The sequence below is a fragment of the Lepisosteus oculatus genome, chromosome 17 (assembly GCF_040954835.1).
Source record: "Lepisosteus oculatus isolate fLepOcu1 chromosome 17, fLepOcu1.hap2, whole genome shotgun sequence".
NCBI lineage: Eukaryota > Metazoa > Chordata > Actinopteri > Semionotiformes > Lepisosteidae > Lepisosteus > Lepisosteus oculatus.
Window position 1 is genome coordinate 5,115,817 of NC_090712.1, and position 21,844 is coordinate 5,137,660.

Below are 21,844 nucleotides of genomic sequence, written 5' to 3' on the forward strand. Positions count from 1 at the left end.
TTGCATAATATTTCCTTTGCCACTTTTGTGTGCTGTTGAGTGTGTCAGGGGGTGTGCTGCTACTGTGGGCTGTCAAACTTCACAGGTCACTGAGCATTGCTGTCTTTTCTCCATTGCAGCAATAATACCCTGCTCGCCTGATACATAAATAGAGCCCTTCTCAGCACTTAATATCTGTCTCCAGTGTGAGCAAAGCAAAATGCTGAGTTGCACTACGCTGATTGCAGCTTAGACGTCACTTCGAAATGTCCCGTGATTTGATGGGAAGAAACTGATACTGTGTATATACAGTAGATTATATAGTGATGCACCAGAGAAAAGAAACCCTCGAGTCTCATGGATTTAGTTAAATATTTTAAACATGGCAAATGAACATCATAGAATGCAAACAAAAATATAGATCAAGTAAATGTTTCATCCTGCAAAGTTATGAGACACACTGTCAAAAGGAAAACACTGGGCGCCATTATATTTCAAGGGGTAATTTTGCTCTAATTATATTTCTGTCTAGTATCTCTTTCCTTGTGTATTATTAATATGGGGATTTTTTATTTGTTTTACTCCATTGTAGACAAGCGGTTGGCATCATTATGCTGGGACGAGAAAATATTTGTTCAAAAAATATAGAGTGCTTGAAAACATTTTTGAATTGCTACCCCAGAAATAGCTTAAAATTAAAAAAGATGCCTGGGCTGTTTATTTCAATTCTTTTTAATGACGTGTTAATAAAAAGTTGTTTTCAGTTGACAGTGTATTGTGGACTCCCTTAACCTGCAACACAAAGGGACTTAATCAGTTCTTAGTTATATTATAATAATAATAATAATAATAATAATAATAATAATAATAATAATAATAATAATAATAATAGTAATTGTTTACACTTATATACTGTAGCGCTTTTCTGGACTATGTAATCTTTTCACTCTAGAGCGGTCTAACCCATTAAAAACTAGAAAACACTCACTGAAGCCAAATCCATAGATCTTTTGAAAGAAAACCTTTTAAAGATTTTTCCACTTTCTTAGTTAAATGCAGTTCAGATAAGCTACATTACTCTTTAGTGGTTGTTATGTCACATTTGTACATTGGGAGGCTTTTGAAGTGCGCTTTTCGAGTAACCCCTTTCTTATCTAAATAAATAATGTCGCACGGCTGTCTTCTTCCATCTAGGTTTTCATGAGTCAGAAGCTGTGCAGCAGCCTAAGGAAGAAAGTTAGTGAAAGTGAGACCCAGCTACTGACCCTGCACGAAGCCAAACTGGCAGCCATATCAGGTAGGGTGACTGTTGCACACTCTTTATTAAACACTGTGTTTGCTGGCGGGGGTCCTGTTTCCTAATGTAATCACATGTCGCTCAGCCCTGAGTGTCAAAGATCCTGTAATGTGTATTCTGCAATTGCTTTATTTCCATCTGTAGTAGAAACAAAGTAGAAGGTATTAGAAGGTCCTTCGGTTCAGGTTTTTGAGAATGCACAAGGGGGGCTTCCCCTTGTGTTCAGTGGAAAACGCATGCTGTAAAACTGTATTGATTGACAAACCTGGACAGGCACCTTTCTCAGTGAGGGTCTGGTGTGAATTAATATCTTAAATCCATTATTTAACCAGCTAAGAATAAATTCTCTTTCTCACTGACAATGACCAGGAGAGCACCCCTGTTTACTTCAATTTGAGTGAAGTACTGTGCTCCAGTGTAAAAGAACAGTGTCAAACCTGGTATGTGAGCCTACAGCTCCCTGGCCTAGCGTTTAGAGCTCTAGTCACTACTCCAGACTGTGGCCCTCAATATAGGCATGGCTCTTCTGCTGTGCTAGGTCTGCTTTGTGTTTTGCACAGCTGTAGCTTGTTACAGTACATCGGCTTTATGCATCGTGTTCAACCGGTCACATGCTCTGGATGTCATGGGGGTTGTGTATGGCTGGTTTGGTTCTAGGAGGACATCAAGAGCACAAGCCAGATCTTAGTTCTCTGGCTTCATGCCGTTGGTGAAGTTCCTGTTATCTTGTTACCTTTTGGCATGGGTTCAATAGCTGTGTGCATTGTGGTCAAGTTTTGCGGCAACAGAGAGGAGTTTTAGCATTGTTTGATGTTGACAGTTTGCCAGCCAATGACCAGCCATCTGCTTTTGGAATCTCCCAATTCGGTTTTGGCAACGTTATTAAAAAACGGTTCCTTTTGAATGCACAGGGAGCGACTTTGCCACTGCGAAAGAGGTAAAGATGGAGATCAAGTCGCTGTGTGCCGAGAGAGACGGACTGGAAGGGCAGATTAAGAAGCTGCAGGCTCTGAGCGAGGGCAATAGTGAAAAACTTGAAAAGATGAAGGTGGATCATGACCTTCTGAAACAGGAGCTGGAGCTGAAGGAAGCCGAGTTCGGTAAGTGGGAACAGAATAAGTGGGTTTTTTCAAGTCTCGCAGGACCTTAAAGTTTAAACCATCTCTGCATGAGATGTGACTGAGTGCTCATTAAGATCTTGTATGTGAAAGCTGCTAGATTTCAAGATCTTTAATGGCTTCTGTGCCTTCAGAGCATTTTGCTCTCTGGCTGCCCTCAAAGCATTTGATGTTCTAGTGATCACCAGTGCATGCACAGGAGGTGTTTTCTCTGCCTTGCCTGCTGCAGTTATAACACCCAAAATGTGATCCCCCTACTCTTTTGTTCATGCTGCTAACCATCACAGATTACAAATTCACTGACCTGCACTTGGGGGTGTTTTTTTTGATGGCCAACTACTGCATCATAGAATCGGTGCTTCAAGGAATTCAAATTTCTTCACATAAAGAGTGTCAAATTCATCTCCTGGTCTTTGATGTGCTGATGGGTTCTCCTGGGGCAGAATTAATGTGATTTTCTCATGAATAACCTTGCTCGTTATACAAGGGGAATTGTATCTATTGATGTGTGCCCGACTTACAATGGGGACCGAGAGGCATGAGGCACATGTGTTTGTGTATTTGAAGCCACCAGCAATTGAAGTGAGGAAATCTGCTACCAATGAAGAGCATAATATTACTAATTGCTATTAATTTATCGTTCATAAATTGAATTCTGGCTGCACAATGGCCAATTTGATGAAATGAGATAGGACACAATCAATAGAATTTAGTACATTTAGCAAGAAGCAGATCTCAAGGTATTAAAAACAAGTCAGAACGTCAACTGAAAGGCATGAACCAAGTTTCTAATCTTCAGGCAGAGCTGGCCCTGACTGGCCTCAGGCACTGTGAAGGGAAGACCTCTTAGCCAGCAGCTGGTTTGAGGTCAGTGCTCCTGCTGCTGCATCAGAACTCTTCTGTGTTTGGAATATTTGTGCTGAAAGCTGGAGCTTAGTCTTCTTGGCAGTTTCTGAGATGCATTCCTACCTGGTGAAACACCCTTTGACTTCGTTGTGCGGTGCATAATATGTTTATATTGGTCTTTTACACTTCCAAGCCATATAATTTGTTTTTTTCTTTTGTTAGATCTGTATAATATCTGAGGGGGGAGGGGCAAAACAGAGCTGCAGGGTGGCATGAGAAGGTCAGCTGTGGTGGCACAGCGCACAGCAGGAGCCTGGCACAATGCTCTTTTGTTTATGATCAACACTAATCTGTCCTATGCGAGGTCACTGGGGGGTTCAGGGGCACTCACAGAACAGATTATGATATGGTATTGGGATTTGCCGCTGCTTTAAGCTGTGCAAATAGATCCAGCCCTGGACATTCTAATATGATCGCAATGTGTACAATAAAAATAGCTGCCTGTTTGTCCATTATGTCTGGTTATAAAAGAAGCAATCACGTTTTCTACCTGTTCTTCTTGTAGCAGTCTCTTGTGTGGTATCGTGTTGGTGTGCTAATTTGATCTCGCACCTTGAGAAAGCAAATGTACGCCTGCAGTGTTTTAACAAGATAGACGCAGCAGTCTTCTTCACACTGTTACTTGTCACGCAAGTAGGTATTAATGTTCCGCTCATGAGCTGCCATGGAAACAGACTGGGCTAAAGATTAATTCCTATCCCAACACTAGAAGGAGGGTTCTTAAATCTTCTTCCCCGTTGAAATGATAATGTTTAGCAATTAACTAAATTCACATTCGTGGAAAACAATACAAAGAGAGAACTGGTTTTACCCTTAATCCTGTAGTGCATCCACTTGGATGAGCAAAAACAGAGGCGTATTCACAACTAAGACTTGTCTAGGATGAGAACCACTTTCTACTCTTTGGGGCTCTTGCTGTTTTGTGTGTTTTTTAATGTTCAGGTCAGCAGTTTTCTAATTGCCTTGAAGAGATGCATCTTCCCTTGTGGTGTGGTTGAATACTCTGAACCATTAGGGGTGCAAAGTCTATTTTGTGTGACTGAAAACAGACACACACGAGCTATTGTTATTCACTACAAGCTGTTTGTTTGCTTATAATGTGGAATTGCAGTTGGTGGAGCACAGTCTGTGTAACCATTCATGCCAAAGAACTGAGTTTGACAATTGAAGTAGAGTCTCCTTAATTCTAGACAGTTAGAAAATGAACATTTGTCACAATGGATGAACTTCAAAAGACGATAAAGTACATTAGCCTGCCACCTCACATTCATTCTTGTACTGTAGCAGAACACATCCAACTTTGTAGATGGAATCAAGCAAAAGGGGCTTTTTTAAGGCATATATGCAGAGTTACAGGTTGTGTAATTTCTGTACAGCTAATGCTGCTTAAATTAATTCATAGAATCTGTTCAAAGAGAAAATGTATGCATCACGTATTTCTTTGCAATATTGTTATAAATTAAGAAGAAACGGTTTGAAGCTCACAGCGTAATGCATCCCAAGGAATCGAAAAACTGTGCATCTGACAGTTTTCTCCTTTTGAAGCTCTTTTGCTTTAGATGTTTTATTTATTTTAGGAATTAATTTGCTTTATATAGTATTTGAGGGATGTGGATTATCACACAAGTAATTGTGAGGTAAGAGAGTGGCACAGATTCCTTCAAGGTGATCAAGAACTCTTTCTTTACTGACTTGAAGGCTGCAGGATGCATTGCATTATAAAATAGATCTCAGGTTTAGTGAGCAACACAATTTGAGCAGGAGATTGGTAATCAAATAAAATGCATTCACTTGAGAATGTCCTTACGAGTGAGGGAATACACAGCTCAGTTTGTGGTAGGTCGATGACTAGGAAGAGTATTTCTTTTGTTCCTAGCCAGGGATCACAGCGCTAAACCTGATTCTTTCAAGGGGACAGGTTGGTGAAATTTGCTGGTTTGGATTCAACTCTTCATGTCTGCCCCAATCACTTTGTAAGGCTTGGAGGTGACAACTCTTAGCTATTAGGGCCTTATGAGAATATCTTCTTCTACTTATTGGTCATTTTCAGGTGGAGAAAGGGTCTGGGTGACCTTTGGAAGACAGTTTGCCTCCTTTTTGCTCCCCTCATGTATGGGCTGTTGCTGAATACTACGTGTCTTCGTGAAGCTCAGAACCCTTAGCACCTCTTCATATCTCTGTTATTTAAGTCCCCGTGCCTGCCTCTGGAGTGAGATAGAGAGAGAGGTCACTGGACAAGTATGACACGCTTAGGTGCTGTGCTTGGGTCTGTTCTTGTGGTCAATTAGAGGGCGAGAACATAACTGGTCTTTAACACGCAACAGTGTTTGCGGTCTCTAGCCCATGCTTCACTTTAAAAAATACAAAACACAACAAAACACAACAAAAAGGTCAAGGTCCACTCAGAGGCGTATTGTCTGGAGAGCGGGCAGCAAGGAGCTAACAAGGGTGGGACATCGTGATCACAGACTGTTCGTCCCCTCAGCCGCTGCATGTCATTGTGCTCAGAGACCCAGCCTGGTGCCCAGAGGCAGGAAGGCCTGAACCACAAGCAGGATGATGCCCATCGTGCTTCCTGTTCTTCAGATGCTGACTAATGCCCGATTTCAACATTAGTAGTTCAAGTAGGTAGTTGCATCATCATGCGTAGGCTGCAAAGGAACAAGGTTTATTCCATGCTGAAAAGAGAAGAAAAGAAATGCAACTTTTCGGCTGTGGAGCCTTCTTTTCCTTGTCGCCTGAAGAAGGCTCCACAGCTGAAATGTTGCATTTCTTTTCTTCCCTTTTCAGCATGGAATAAACCTTTACTTGTTCAGTTTCAACATTTACGGTACCAGCAGTGCACTATGCTTATTATTTACACTTTTCTTTGTTCTTCAATAGCTTTTCCCAGCTTCGAATGCTGTCCCGATCTTACCTTTTGTCATCACTAGGGGGGGTCATTGCTGTAGGTTCACAAAACACTGGATGTCTGTGATTGCGATTGCTGCTAGCTTTTGAGCTCCAACATCTATTCCTGGTGATACAGCAAACCCTAATAATGGGATCTGCTTATTTTCAGTCAATCCAGTGTCCTACCTTAATCTCATGTTCATGGCACAATTAAGAGTTATCTGCATGACCATTTTACATGAGGCATGAGATCCTGCCTAATGGAATGCGTGTGCAAAGGAACAGGTAGCTTCTACACTGAAAAGTAAAAACAAGAAAAATGTGACAGTTCAACTGTGAGGTCTTCTTCAAGGGTGTGATTGAACGTTTAAAAGGGTCTAGGGATGAAGTGTATATATGTGGATATCTAACAATGATTCACAGTGAATCCTGCTGCACTCAGACAGTCTCTTCGTAAAACTGGGAAACCATGAGATATATCCCACTGTTGATGACATTGCCTCTCCCTTGCAGCAGACTGAAATCATGTCAATAGTCCTTTCTCCCACTTGTTTCTCTTTTGCTCACCAAAATGTGATGCTTTAATGCATCAAAACCGTAAAAAATACATTTCATTTATTGGTGTTCTTCTTTTATAATTATCATTAGATCATTAACACGTTCCCAGAAATATAAATATTTGATTCTTCATGCCAGTGAAAACAATCCTGTGATGCCAAAGAGTGTTTTTTTAGAATTTTATTTTAATGGTTGTCTACTCAAGTGTACACCACAAGAACTAAGGCAAGATGATTTCTCATCTCATCTCTTGTGACACATGCAGTAATCCAGCAGCATACAGAGGGTTATTGAGGTGTCTCATCCAAACTCTTTAGGAGTAGCAGAAGTGGGGCTCTTTTTGAACACTGAATTCATATAATTAGGGCATACCCGGAGTGTTGTTATGTATATCCATTTTAATAAAAAAACATCGAGGCACAAAAGTGGCAAATAGGCTCATCGTCCCAAGACCTTGTCTTTTATCAATGTGCCATGGAACTGTTATTGTTATGCTTAGGAAGCACGTGTAGAAATAATAGTCATTATAGAGGATGTCACTGAAAATAAATGACTTAATAGAAGTCATATAAATGAACTTCTTTTTCGTTCTAACAATGAAAAATGAAAAGCTGCCCACTTTTTGTGTGTGGAGGTGTCGGTAAATGATAGGTTTTCTGCAGAGTTAAGCGTGCTCAGGGGGTGAGTACGATACGACAGGCATGACAACACAATGACTCCTTGACAGGTAAGGGCAGCGCTGTTGAAATGTTATTATAGTGTCACCCGAGTTCTCAAAAGAAGCCAACATGCATTAATTGTAAGAGGATAGCTTAAACTGCTCCATTCTTTTCATAAATGAAAAACAAAGCCAAGGGTACGTTCTTAGTAAATTGGGGGGAGAATCAGAAATTAAAATCCTCCTCCTGACAAGATAATTGCTTCTCCCCCTTAACAGATAGGAATCTTGCTCATCAGAATTTAGCTCACATTCTTAGTGTTATTTTATGTATGTGATGTGTTAATGCACATTATACGGTATAAGAATAGTCAACATTCATTAGTGCTTTTGTAGATCATTACACACATCCTCAACCCCCTTTTAATACCAGTATATTATAATAAACACGATTTTTCACACAACAGAGTTGAGGAATTCAGCAAATCTGCATTTACTAACCTTCACTGAATCAGGGTTTAGTTCAAATAACTTTGCCGCTACACCTAGAATCGGAGGGTAAAAGAGAATGTAATTTTGACATTGCTACAATGCATCTTACCAGGCACTAAAAAGGATGCTAAAACAAAAGACGTGACCTTCTAAGCATGTTATGTCATTTTCAGCTATCCCTTTAAAGCATGATGATAACGTCTTGTGTGACAGTTATGAAGAGATTATGAAATAGTGTGTTGCTGAGAATGCAGTTCTGTACTGGCTTGGTCAGAATGCTGTACCGGTGTCTCTCTTTCTTCATATGCTACAAAAAGAGACAACAATTGAAACAGTTCCATGAAGCTCGTCGCCCAGACACGAGCTGCTTAATTAATGCTGTTTTGTGTTTTAAACAAATTCCAATAGCATCACCATCAGCATCCGCAGTCCAGTCCGCAGTCATTGATGTAGCATTGACCTCCAGGCTCAGCTGGACATATAGTTTGCAGAACAAAATTTGTTGGTGGCATGAATAGTGATCAATTCCTTTCAAGTAACAGATGCTTAATTCCTTCTGATGATCCTATCTATATTCAAGAGGAGAGCCCACCCAAGGAGGAGGCAAAACAAAAAATTGTTTAGCAGGTGAAACAGGAAATACTTTGGTAGTTTCCTTCTGAACTGACTATAATCACAGAAATAGTGGGCTAGCAAAAAAAAAATGTCCAGAGTCTTTCAGATTGTTTGTTATAAAGGATAATCTTAGATTTGTCTGGAGACTCCTGACATTTTGTAGATTTGTTTTTTAAAGTTATGTGGGCAAGGATTTTAACTGTAATCCCTTTTTTCCCCCAAATACATCAAGTAGAAGAGCAATTCCAATTTAATCAATTTCAGGTTTATGGTGTTCTTTTTCTTTGCTAAAATCAATAATGCGGTGACTGAAATAATTAAAAATGACCAAAGAATGCAAAGAAATAGCATTGTGTTAATTTTGGAAACAGAAATGTGCAGATAGATAATGATCTGTGGGTAGAGAAGTGATAGTGGTTTCTTATGCACACAGAACACAACAGACTTTTTGACTGTGTATTTTTTATTTTGTCACATTTTTCATTACATTTTAGACTGAGGTTTAAGGCCAAACCATGAACTTCTTTGGACCAGAAAGCCATTTATCTAGGTTGAAACTCGGCATGGCTTTCTAATTCCTTTAACACCTCAAGGTCACCTCTTCCTTGAAGGCAATCTATTGCAGGGCTCTGACTTGGCAGTCATTCATTTATTTATTTTCTCCTTTGTGGGAGCTTGTCCAGATTTCTCTCTGAGAAGTCACAGATTATCTATGATGTTAAAGGACCAAGACTTGTTTTCTGTCACATGAAATTGCTTGCTCACAAAAAGATGCCTTTCAAGCCAGAATTAGACAAAGGTATTCATAATTAAAGAAATGTGAAAGGTTTTTCTCCCCTCATACACTTAATATTCTTAATAATCTTTAGTCTGTTCTTTACTTCTTTTAAAATACCTGTCAATCACAGCAACCTCACTTGACACAAATGGCTGGGAGACAAACATGCGTACTGAGTTAATAATTTGCAAAGTTTCCTAACAACTATTTAGCTTCAGAATGTACAGTGAAATGCAAACCAGAGGAGATTGTGATTTTTGTCATCTTTATTAAAGAAACTGGCATTGTGGCATCTGTCACTGCATTTGGATCGTGTTGAGCGTTGATGGATAGCAACAGCATGTTCATGTTACTGCAGCAATTAAGATATCTTCTCCTGTTCTAAAAATAATCATAGAAAAGAAACATCTTAAGTACAAGGAAGTAACAAGGGCTTTGTAATTTTAATTAATGCGACTAATACACAGAGAGCCATCCTGCAGTTTTTTAGACTAATATACCGGCACAGGTGCACAAAAATACAGCTTCTAGGAATAATTAAGATGTCCTCCTGGAATATCTCAGCTAGACGTCATTTCCTTCAGGAGCAGGAAAGTCAATGAACACATGGGACTTCACCCCTCACATTGATTAAAGAGGAGAGTGTTTTTTGGAACAGAGAGTTCAGTTGTAAGTATGGAGTGGAACTGGAGTTGTATTTATGAGAAGGAATGGGCCTTCTTCCTCGTGCTGCTAAACCTAAATCTAATTTAATACATTGGGGGAGATGTGGTAGGGTAGATACTGATGTTACAGGTCTTTTAAGTTTTGTGTTTATCCAAAGTTAGTGTGGGTCTGGGGAATAACAGACCCAGGGCAATGGCATGAACAGACTGTAAGCCTCTGGTAAGGACGTGTCATAATCCAAAACCACTGTAAATATAGGAATTTTTTACTCATCATGTAGTAGTCCTGGATTATAAATTGTATTACCCATTATGTCAAAAAGTAGTTACAAGAACACTCAGTGTGTGTTCAGAAATTTTTATTTAACAAATAAATAATAAGCCCTCAGAGCTCACATAATCCAATTAGTTTTATTATTCAAGAGGAGCAAGAACCATAAACAACAAACAATGTGCTTAGGACACTTTAAAAGTATTCATAACAGAGCAAGGACACAAGCTTGAAGCTGTACCTAGTGTTGTTTTGAAACAGCTGTTTAGTGACCCTCTGTTTAATAAAGGTGATCTTTGTGCTGCCTTACAATATAGATTTTGACAGGACTGCCTAGAAAAATAGCCATGGTTTCAGTGACCTGTGCAAATCTCATCAGCTGATGGTAGATGGAATTAAGTGTTTTTTCTTTTTTCAAAAACTTAATAATACCCTTTAAAAATGTGTGAGAAACTGCAGATGCACATAGCTAAATTATTTTTGCGTCAGAGGTCTTATCAGGTTTTAATCAGGTTGTTTCTTGTATTTTTATTTAAACAAAAGATTTCCTGGTTTTTGTGGTCAATGTTGAGGCCTTCATATTATGGACTTGGTTGCTAGCAACTGATTTCACATCAAATCCTGACTCGACTTTATAAATCAAGTATGTTACTTTTCACTTATATTTAATACAGATGTTTTGGTGACCCAATTTATTAAAGTGGACAAATTAAAGTATTTACATATTCTTTTCCGGAGTTTCCTTATAATTTCATTTGCCATTTGAAGTATCGATGTGTTCCATTTAAGTTGTGCTTTTTAGAGTTGGAGCAGTGCTGAGGTCAAGTTGTGATGAGCCATGTAACCATGACAACAAATTGTGCGATATCCATTTTGTCTCTTGAAATGATGAAAATCTAATTTTTGTCTGCCAGTATGCTACAACACCAAAATCTACACTTTAAGCCCTTAATCATTTAGCCTTCATGATAATAAAATAATCACTGTATTTTTCCCTTTCAGTCAGCATATCACCTCACTGCACCTATTATTGTTTATGAAATTAGGAAAAAAATCTGTAATGAAGAAACTATCAAAATTCTGATTACACTTATATTTGTGTTTAATTAGGCATAAAAGCATCACATATACACATATACTGTTGTATTGACTGGATTCCCAGTGTTGTATGGGTTTATTTAATAATTATAAATTTAATATCTTCAGCAATGGATTTGCATTGCAAACATAGATGCCTGGAGTTGAGTTTCCAAAATTGGTTAAGTGGGAAAAAAAAAAATCATGTTCACATGAATAGTTCACAGTGCAGCAGAAAAAGTAAACTGAACTAAAAGGGTACTAGACATTGGTCAGAACTATATTAGGAAATGTACATGAGACACATACTGTACATAGCGTGACATAATTCAAAGAATTTCATCTGTGCTAATGTACTTAATTAGTTTAATAATGCTTCATACTGTGACCTGCTGGGTAGAAGAGAATATCACTTTGAGGAAACAGGAAAAAGATGTGAAGACTGCAGTATGGTGACATTTAGCATTTAAGAAATTAGATAATCTATTTCTGTGCTTTGAAGAATGACTCTTTTAATCAAAGCAGGACTATGATCTCGGTTTCTGGTCTGGATGATCTATTGTAGTTATTTGGCACACAGTGGATCAAAAGGAGGAGTGAGAAACTGCTTCACCATTTAAATTCAGGAGGAGCTTCTGGGAAACCGGACTGTATAATCCCAGAATGAGATTGAGCAAGGAAAGCAGGGTTAACATTCCTACTCTTACACACAGTACCATGGGATCTCTAATGGCAGAGTAGTAAGGACCTTAGGTTAACTTCTCATCTGCTGGATGGCACTTTCCACACCACAGTGTTCCCAGGAAAAACACTGGAGCATTGGTTTGGGAAGTCTGGTTCAAATGGAAGGACCTACTAGTTTCCCAGCGTCACATACAGCAGCAACATAGTTTTCCTTAGAGCCCACTGTTCAAGTACTGACCAGCCCCAGCCTTCCTAAGCTTCCGAGATATAATGAGATCGGGCTTTACTGTGGTAATGTTACTGTCTGTAGGCATGGAGATCAGAGCTCTCCATTATTCCTTGCAGCCAGTGAACAATATTAAACTGCCCTTGAAAATGGTCTGCAGGCTGCAGTGAGTTAGGAGCCTATAGCAGTCTCAGGAAGTTCTTTCACAATTCGGCGAATCAGAAACCGAGTGCAAGGACCCTGGCTGTGGTTTGTGTGTCACTGAAGGAATGTACGGTGCTGTTTCCCTCGTTCAAGCAGTGAAATCCCTTAGTTATATTTTTTGAATAGATGAAAAGACAGACCCTCGGGGGTTGGTTGCTGATTTCTTTGAATCACTGGACAGTCACATTATCTCATTCCACTGAATGTGGCAGGAATGGTCCTGGGAGAAGGATTGGTCTGTGACATCATGGGATTCACATGCTCTGTTGAGTAGGGTTCCTGTAGTCTGCTTGTGGATGATAAAAGCTCCTGTTCTGCTAGCGCATATGTTGTCCTTGGGTTTTGAACCTTTTGTTTAACATTTTTCATTTAAACCTCAAAACAGTTTAGAAGGTTTTATTGTGCTACCTTAGACTCAATTGACAGTTTTGTTTTGTTCATTTTGTTCTTCAGTTTTCACAAACCTATTGTATTCTTCATGCACAGAGGCTCATTACGCATAATAATGACTGTGTTTGGCAAAGTGACTTATTGATAATAACTGATGATGGCAATTGTTAGTTTGTCACAAGCTAAAATATAGATGAAGTCTGGAATTTCAGATTTGCTTTCATCTCGGAAGACAAGATGAAACAAACCCTTTCCAATGCAGGCTTTAGAAACATGAGTCAGTTTGCCATCTGGAATGTTGCCTTCAGGTGTGTACTGCAAGTGTGAATTAGAAAGCCCTCCATCATTTCTGATTTCATATTCGAGTTTCATCTTTCTCACTGAGCAAGTACTCCCCCTGGCTTTTGAATGAGGACGAGGTCAGGCAGATTCATCGGCATTTCCACTTTTCCACCCCTAGCTAAGTCTTTTTCTCTTCTCTGGGTCGGTGTTCAGCACCCACATTCAGACAGGATACTGAATTAGCTTGGTTCCTTCTCTCATTCTGTATAGGGGATCAGGTGTTGAAGCCTTCATGCTTTATGTTCAGGACATAAATCGCACCACCTTTACGATGTATGTGGATCGAAACTAGGAGTCTCTGGGTGAAATCTCTTGAACCCAAGCAGACTGCGCTGTCCTGGTTTGAAGACGCGTGTTCTGAGGACAGGAAAGGAACTGATGTGATGTGAGCCTGTGTCCCATGTGCCGTGTAAGTGTGAGCTGGAGCTCCACTTTGTCACAAGGTCTGCACTGTGTCTCCGACTTGAGGGTTCAGTCAGGCTTGGAGTCTGCAGTGTGGAAGAGTGGTCAGGTCCTGGGGTGGGACTGTGGCACTGCTGTTCCCTTGAGAAGTGTACATGAATCAGATAAGAAAGATAAGATCACTTTATTAGCCGTATACAATTTCTTGCATTAGGAATTTGTCTTCTCGCATACCCCAGCTTGCTCTCCATGAGACACACAGACACGGAGAGAAGCTTGGGGTCAGAGTGCAGGGTCAGCCATTTATACAGCGCCTGGAGCAGCTGGGGTTAAGGGCCTTGCTCAGGGGTCCAATGGAGTAGGGTTCCTCTGCCGGGATTTGAACCGGCAACCTTCCAGCCACAGGCACCGATCCTTAGCCACAGAGCCGCTACTCCACCCTGTATTGTAGAGTGCTTCAATATAATGCCCAGCCATGTAAATAAGTACAAAACGAAGTCACGTCTGATACAAATGTCAGCCAAATTAAAAATTTCAGTCTCTTGTGGCTTCTCCTTCAGTTTCTTCAATGCATTGTGTCTAATAAGAGCTTATTAATTCACGGGGAAAAATTAAATGTAGAAATGGACACTTTTGTAACTTTTTTTTTGACAGATTAAAGTATTTGAATGCCTGAACTGTGAAAGAATAGAAAATATTTGCTGTAGATAACTAGCAAATTGGTCAAATTGAAACAGTTTGTAGCATGCCAAAGCTCAGTTTCTTTCATTATTTATATTAATTTAGCTAAGTGCATTTGTTTAATACACCAATATCAACCTTACACTGGTACATGATGTTATTTTTGTTTGGCATGACTTTTTGTGTATTGCCTGTTAATGGAACAACAATTAATGTTTTTTTTTAATATATATAAACTTGCATCACCCCATTACCTTGCAGTTAATTTATTGTGGCACTTGGATAATTTAAATTGTGATAAGCTGTCAAACTGTTGTTGTTACTAACGTGTTAAGCATGACCTTTGTAAATCCAACTTGCTCCTGGAGACTGAGTAGTAGAAAGCAGCCAAAACTAGCACAACAAATTCTAGTTCCTTTCTGGCTGTCCTGATGTCAGTTGTGATCCATGGGAACTGGTCTTTTTCTTGAGGCTGTGCCGTTTTCTGTTCATTATCTCAGGTCAGAATAAACCAATGTATTTTTGGAATGTTATTCTGACCTTAATTAAGTATAGTGTGTATCCTCAGGAGTTAATTTTAAAGGGTTCACCTTGAATTTTTGGTACTTTTGTCTGACCCAAGCCGTTTTCCTCATTTTTTTATCTTTGATGGATGACAACAACCAAGTTCAATCAGACGTCAGTAATTAGCAATCACCCTGACTCATTTCCTGTCCTAAAACAGTATAAATACTGTACATGATCCCCTTCTCTCCTTCACATACTGTACCCCCAGCCCATCTCCACCTCTGCAGCTGCAGGGGGTCCCAGCTCTCGTCCCCTGGCCAGGAGACCATCAGCCAAGAGGGGTTCAGCCAAATTTTCACTCAACACTTCATAATCCTTTGAGGACCCTTAATTCTTGGGTGTTGTTGTTCCTAATGAACACCGTTTGAGATGCTCTGGATCTGATTTACTCCTGTGGAAAGTGTTTGCAGTGTTTTAATTCTGGCCCAAGCCTAGGACAAATATGTTGATGACAATACTCAGTAGTGAGTTGGACTGAAAGTAAAGCTGGCACAGCCAAATATTGACAGAAGTGCATTAAAGAAGAGATCCTGTTAGTTCAAAGCCAGCACTGCTGTTATTATTAACTCTTGTTTCCTGGGACGTATGCAGAATGAACATGGAAACAACTGGCAGGCTGAACTGTATATTTGTGTTGAAAGAGCGCAGCTTAATTTACAAAGACAGTGAGAATGAACCTGAGTGAGAAACGAACTAGTCACAGGTGACTAAAATGGTTCAATAAGGTTCAACAAGTGGGACTATGTAGGTTATGGGATTGCTGGGCACTGGGCCTTGCAGTGCAAGCTGAGGGAGGGCTAATGGTAGCATTGATCTTGTGCACTTATTATTCCTGCTAGTTTCTTACTTATTTAAGGAAGCTCCAGATCTGTCTTTGTCTGGAGCTGAGTTTAAAGACGCACACAATTCACACAGGGATAAAACAAAAGCTTATTAAAACCTTTTTAGTTACCTTTTTTCCATTTAAAAAAAAAGATTTAAGTAGAAGTATCCATCCGTTTTCTAACCCTGTATCCAATACAGGGGTGTGAGGAACCTGAAGCCTTTCCCAGAAAGCAACTGGCACAAGGCAGGGCAGATACACAGACATAAACACTCACACCAGGGCCAGTTTTTCCATATGCCACTTAACCCACAGTATGTCACAATATGGACAGTGGGAGGAAACCCATGCAAACAGGGAGGGGAGAACATACAAACTCCACACAGACAGCACCCCAGGAATTGAACCCAGGGCCTCACCTCTATAAAGCAGCAATGCTGACCACTGCACTACTGTGCTGCCCTATCTGGATAAAGCTATCTTCTTCTTTAAAATAGTGTTATAGGTATTTGGGGCTTTAAGATGAACCCATGCATTCTAGTTTCTTTGAAATGCATCTGTGATTTTCATCTCAGTTTGAGTGTGCTGTTGGTTGTCCAGCTCTGCTTGTTGCTCTATGGAGATACATATAAAGTGTCTCTGTGGATGTGTATTTTTGATGTAAAATTAAAACTGCCTTTCCAGCACTATGGTAGGTTACTTTAGGGAAATAAAATCTCTGTATAAATAAAATATAAAATATGAATCATAGCTTTAGTGATTTGTTTCTGCTTGGGTTGAAGTACTATACAACTCTTAAGCTTTTTTTAATGGGTGCATGCAACTCATGTTTATGTCTATACTAATACTAAGTACAGCTCTACATCTTCTAGGTCCCTGCAGCAGAGGAAAATATGGGGGTGTTGATCATTTAGGGAGAGATTTACATGCTTTGTTGTCTCAAGGGAAGCAGCTCATAAAAGGCTTTAATTTAGCTGTGATTTTGCAATCATTCTAGTTAAGAAATACTTGTTTTTTTTCCAGTTATTTTGGTAGTCTCAAAAAACCTCTTAGAAGCATTTTAATTTTTGTACTAGGTAAGAAAATCTTTCAGCTATAGGAACGTTGGTATTGACCAGGGTATTGATCAAGGATGCTGGTGATTCCTGACTTATATAGTAGCTTTGGCGGGGATGGTTTTTGGATTCCTGTCAAGAGCACTGAAGAAGAGACGTCCATCAGGCAATACTATGGGTGAACTTGAAATGGAGGCAGGTGAAGTGACAACAGAGGAAGAGGGGAGTGGTATTTGGCTCAGGGCTCAATTAGGAAATCTCAGAGCAGAGGAGCCAAAGTCTGGAACAAGGGATATTAGAAATTCAATAATGATAGATCACGTTTGTCCCAAGACGAGATGTTGAGCACCAAAAAAGGGCACACTGTATAACATGGCAGACATTAGTGGCACCCTTGTCCTAAAATTAAAAACAGCTGTCACAGAGCTGCTGGTTTGTCTCTTAGTTTTTTGGCTCCATCACCACATTTTTGCACATTTGGCACGGGGTTTACTCAAATATTCTTTATGTCACTGCCAGGGAGAAGGTAGCTTGATTTCTGTAATTTGTTTCTTAACTCTTCCTTCTTTTCTTAGACTTTCTGTGCCTATGCAGGTGATACTTTAAGGTGTTTGTTGAAACCAGGGAGATTGACAGCTCAGTTCTAGAGCCTTTGATTTACCATTATGTCTAAGAGTCATTGACCTACGAAGGCGATAAACTTTCTTTTCTCAGCTTAAGGAGCCAGAGCAGTCTTGTGCAATATCCCACTGGTAAGACCCAGCCGACAAGGATAACCATCTCCAATTGCATTCCAGACATGCAGACGTTCTAAAATGTTTATCCTGTCTTAAAAATTCCTTTTAACTCAGATGTCATCTTTCACAAGTGCTAAAAAAATGTTATTTTTGCCTTTCACAAATTATTTGCTGTCAAACTGCAGGATTTTCTGTGGGAGTTAGCTGAAAGATTTTAGCACTATATTGTGAGATGCTGTGTTTTTAGAAGCTACTTTTGAATCTTACACTATATCTTTCAGAAGGGGATCTGAGAAGGTTTTGTTAATATTTTGAGATGATAAGATATGGTTTCCTTAAAGAGATTGTGTATGAAAATACCATTAGTGCTATCTTTATCTCCTTGGCCATCAGTCTACGAAGCAGCAAGTGTTTTTTTTCCTCTAAGCTGTTCTCTATACCTTATTATAAGAGACAGGATCAAAATAAGTAATGAAAACATCAGTTGGTATAACACTGCAGCCTATGTTTCCCTTGAGTGTAAAACTGATGAAAACTTACACAAGAGACTTGAAAAAATAAATTAATATTCAAGGAAGACTTCCAAAAGATTATACTGTAGTCATTTTTTATCTGCTTATATATGCGGAAAAATGTTTTAAAAACTAAAAAAGAAACATGTCGTTGCTTTCACACTGAATGCTCTTTTTCATCCCCTAAAAAGGAATAACAACCTGCGATAAGCTTGTCAGATTCACTAAGGCCTCTTGCACGTAGATGCTGTCTTATGTATTGGAAAGTTTGTACCCACTGGCCCTCCAAACTGCATCACCACAGACTGAATGAAGCACTATTTCAGTATCCTAAACACTGTAAAACCAGGTGTCACTATGAATGACTTGAGATTTTGTAGCTATTGTGGAGAGTTAGGGAAATGAGTTATTTTAAGTATCTTTCCCTTGAATCGGTATTATTATACCCTGAGATATCAGGACTTGGGGCCTCCTGTTCCATGTGGGGAGCATTAGAAGCAGCTTGCAGTCATTCGGTTAGGAATTGGGGTACCCTCAGCCGAGAGACGCCATTCTTTTTAAACAACTCCACAAAACTTGTCACTTAGGAGTTCCTATTTTAACACAGTGCAAAAGGCTGGCGTTAGAAAAATACCACAATGTTTTAGTGCCATTCCTGTCTTTTTGGCAAAGCAGTTTACAATGCTTGTGAATGAATACGTGTTAAAATCCAGTGTTCCTGGAATGTTATAGTTTATATACTAAAATACAAAATGGCAAAAACACAAATTCATGTAAATAAGCCCTTCAAAGACTACGCAATTTATAAGCTACCATAAAGGTGTTTTCAAAATTTCAGACCAATTTCTATGAAGAAAAGATACAGTGTACTGTATGATGCCTATTCCAGTTCCAAGTGCAATAAAATATCCACAGCTTTAAAAAGGGGACAATATGATGCACTAACTCAATTTGAACATTTTGAAATATTCATATTTCCAAGCTCACTTATCATTTGGAGGTAGAAAGTCCAGTTGTGTGAACTACAAAATAGCATCTGCACATGACAAAAGGTCTGGGTTGCTTTTCTTACAATGTTAACACTTTTAATCATTCATGGATAAAAAAATGTGCTTTAGCATTGAAGACAGTGGCTTGGATGAATGCCAGATGTTCAGAAGACACAAAGAAAATAAAATATAAATACCATAATTAATCTCTTTTTTTCTGTCGACTCCACAGAAAGCAATCTGAAGGAGAATGCCGTGAAATACATTGAACTACTTGAGGATCGGCTCCACAGGTGAGGTTTTGTTTTTTTTTTCTCAAATGCAGTTTGAGGTTTTGCCCCCTTTCTGCTTACAGTACGTCTAGCAGATTAAGCAAACCATCTTTTAAATCATTAATGACAGCCATTGGTTCTCCAAACTAGCTTCCATTAGTACCACTTGAAGGAGACTACATCAACACGATTTGTCCTTAAAATATGCAGTGTCATAAATATAAATGAGGGGAAGAGCTAAGTTATTTAAACTGTGATCAGGAGATTTTTTTTTTTTTGACAAAGAGGTAATACATGTAAAACCAGAGCACATACAAAAACAAGCATCGCTTTCCCAAAAGATGGCTTGAGATTTTCAGATGGGTGCTGGAGTTTTGGCGTTCTCCGTTGGGCTCACCAGTTACAAAGTGCCAGCGTTGCATTATGAATGCATTTCGATCTGTGAGAATTGAATTATTTAGTGTACAGCGAATCCCATCTTCACCTTTGTAAAACTGTGGAGATTTTGTTGCAATTAAAAGCTGAGCACAGCCATCTGGAGAGCTGACAGCATATGGGTTTTCGTTTGGTTTCCTCTGAATAAAAGACCTTGTTGTATCTTTTGGGAGCAGAGATTTTCTCAGTTGCCAAGACGGTAATAAAGAAGATTGCAACCAGAAGATGTTTGCCACTGCACCATGTTTTTGCCACGTACGTTGGAAGAAACCAGCACTTTTTTAATTATGAAGCTTGTCCTGCGCCCCAAATGGGATAATTTAGGAGCTCCAGTGTATTCATTATCTGTTTTCAGCTACTGTACGTCTCCACAGCTGGCAGGCTTGACTTGCTTTGGCAGTACAAAGCAATTACATGTTTTCAGTTTTGCATTTTTTGCCTGTTTGTTTCCTGTTCTTTAATCACTATACAGCATATCACAGAGTTCACCTGCGGGGCGGTAGTTTGAGATATCTTTCTGCTGCTCTTTTAATCTTTATAATTAGGATTTTCCATCTGGTGCAAAAAGCATGAGAAATTCTATAGAATGAGACCTTAATAATTTCACTAAAGTATTAATTGTACAGACGTATTATTAATATCATTCATAGAATATTGTCAGATTTGGCAGGAATTTTAGGAAATGTAAACACTTATATGTGTGGACTGTTGTTTTTTTAAGCCTTTTAATATTCAATAGTCAACAAAAATTTAACTCGGGGTGAAAACTGAGTCCAATCTTTATCTCACATTCTAAACAGCTAAAATAGCTTTAAAATTGTTTTAGATACGTTAAGCTTAAGAACTGAACACTGTTTATATTTACGTATATATAAATGTGCTGCTCTTCTCGTGAAGATGATGTGCTTCTACAGTCAAAAGAAAAGCCACAGCAGAGGGCAGAGAAAGATATCTTTGGCCTCTTGATTTGCTCGGCTGCGATGTAAATTGTTTTGTGTATGGGGAATGATGTTGTCAGGACCGTTTAAATCACATTCCAAAGGCTCAGGAGTTGTGCGGCTGATTGTCTTTTTCTCGTGTTTGAAAGCGATGCCCAAACTTTTGGTTCTTTTCCCGTACAGCTGCTAAAAGTGAAATCGAAAGCGTGAAGAGAATTACACAGTTGTTTAATTGCAGAGCTGGAGAATGGGCTGTGTGTTTCTTTCCCAGACCAATCTGTTTCTTACCTTTTAAACCCCTCGTTCCAGAGCCCTTTCCTCATGTCCAGAGCGTAGGAAACTACCCTCTTAGGACTGCATTTTCTGTCTTTCACTTTCCTCAATGTTATTTTTGCGCTGCCCACTAATAGACTGATAGAGTTTAAAATGTGTGTTGCAAGGTATGTGGATGGTGTAGTCTTATCGTTTTAATTTTGTTCTTAAAATTGAGTCAGCCATCATAGTGTTAGCTGAGCAAGATGACTTTTAAGGTGGGTCAGTATTGTGTATTATGAGGTGTGTGTTTTAAAAGTATAAGGGTAGTATGTCTGTGTCTCCATGAAGAAATCCTCATGAACAAATGGGCTGCATCTCTTTTCTGTGTGGATTGCCATAGGAACTCAGTTTTGTGTTTTTATTTAAAAAAAGAGAATTTCACTATGCTTTCCTTGAATGCTGTATCAAACTGCTGGCATGTGTGGTAAACCAATGCATCATTATTCATAGTTACTAAAAAAAGAGTAATATTTTTTATACAAATTGCCTTTAGTCTAAAAACAACTTTACCATTTCCAAAACATGAAAAACAATAATACATGGATACAAGAACACACAGTGACTCTTGCAAGAAAGCACCATCATTAAAACCTCAATTAAACAAAAAATGGAATGACTGAGCCAGATCGTTTATGAGTTTATGTCAGGAGAAGTGTTTTAAAATAAACACTAAACTATACAGGCAGCCAGTGCAGGGAGGCCAGCATGAGAGTAATATCCTTAGATCTGATTAAAGATTCTAGTGCTGTGCTTGTACTGAAGCCTGCCAGTAATATCTAATAGTCTCCAAGTCCCAAGGTGTTACGAGGCAGTGCATTTAATGCTGTTTATTTTGCTGTGATAAATGATTTAATTCTATTGCTCCTGTCCTGTTCCTGCTTTCCTCTGGTATTTTATGTGTCTGTATATTACCTTTGTTAATTTCCCCCAGTACTATCTCAATGTTCCTTTCCTAACAGTTTCCTC

The 21,844-nt window shown here is 39.1% G+C and overlaps 1 protein-coding gene across 3 annotated transcripts in view; it reads left to right on the plus strand.

Annotated features, from left to right (window-relative positions):
* The window catches only part of disc1 (DISC1 scaffold protein), a 71,656-nt gene that overhangs the window by 25,015 nt on the left and 24,797 nt on the right, over positions 1–21,844 (plus strand). For all 3 annotated transcript variants that reach the window (XR_001480297.2, XM_069179865.1, XM_069179866.1), the window contains exons 8-10: positions 1,174–1,276; positions 2,188–2,376; positions 19,151–19,211. Coding sequence is in view for 2 of the 3 variants with exons in the window: in XM_069179865.1 (XP_069035966.1) it covers positions 1,174–1,276; positions 2,188–2,376; positions 19,151–19,211 (353 nt within the window). In the remaining variant the exon portion in view is untranslated. The remainder of the gene's footprint in view (positions 1–1,173; positions 1,277–2,187; positions 2,377–19,150; positions 19,212–21,844) is intronic.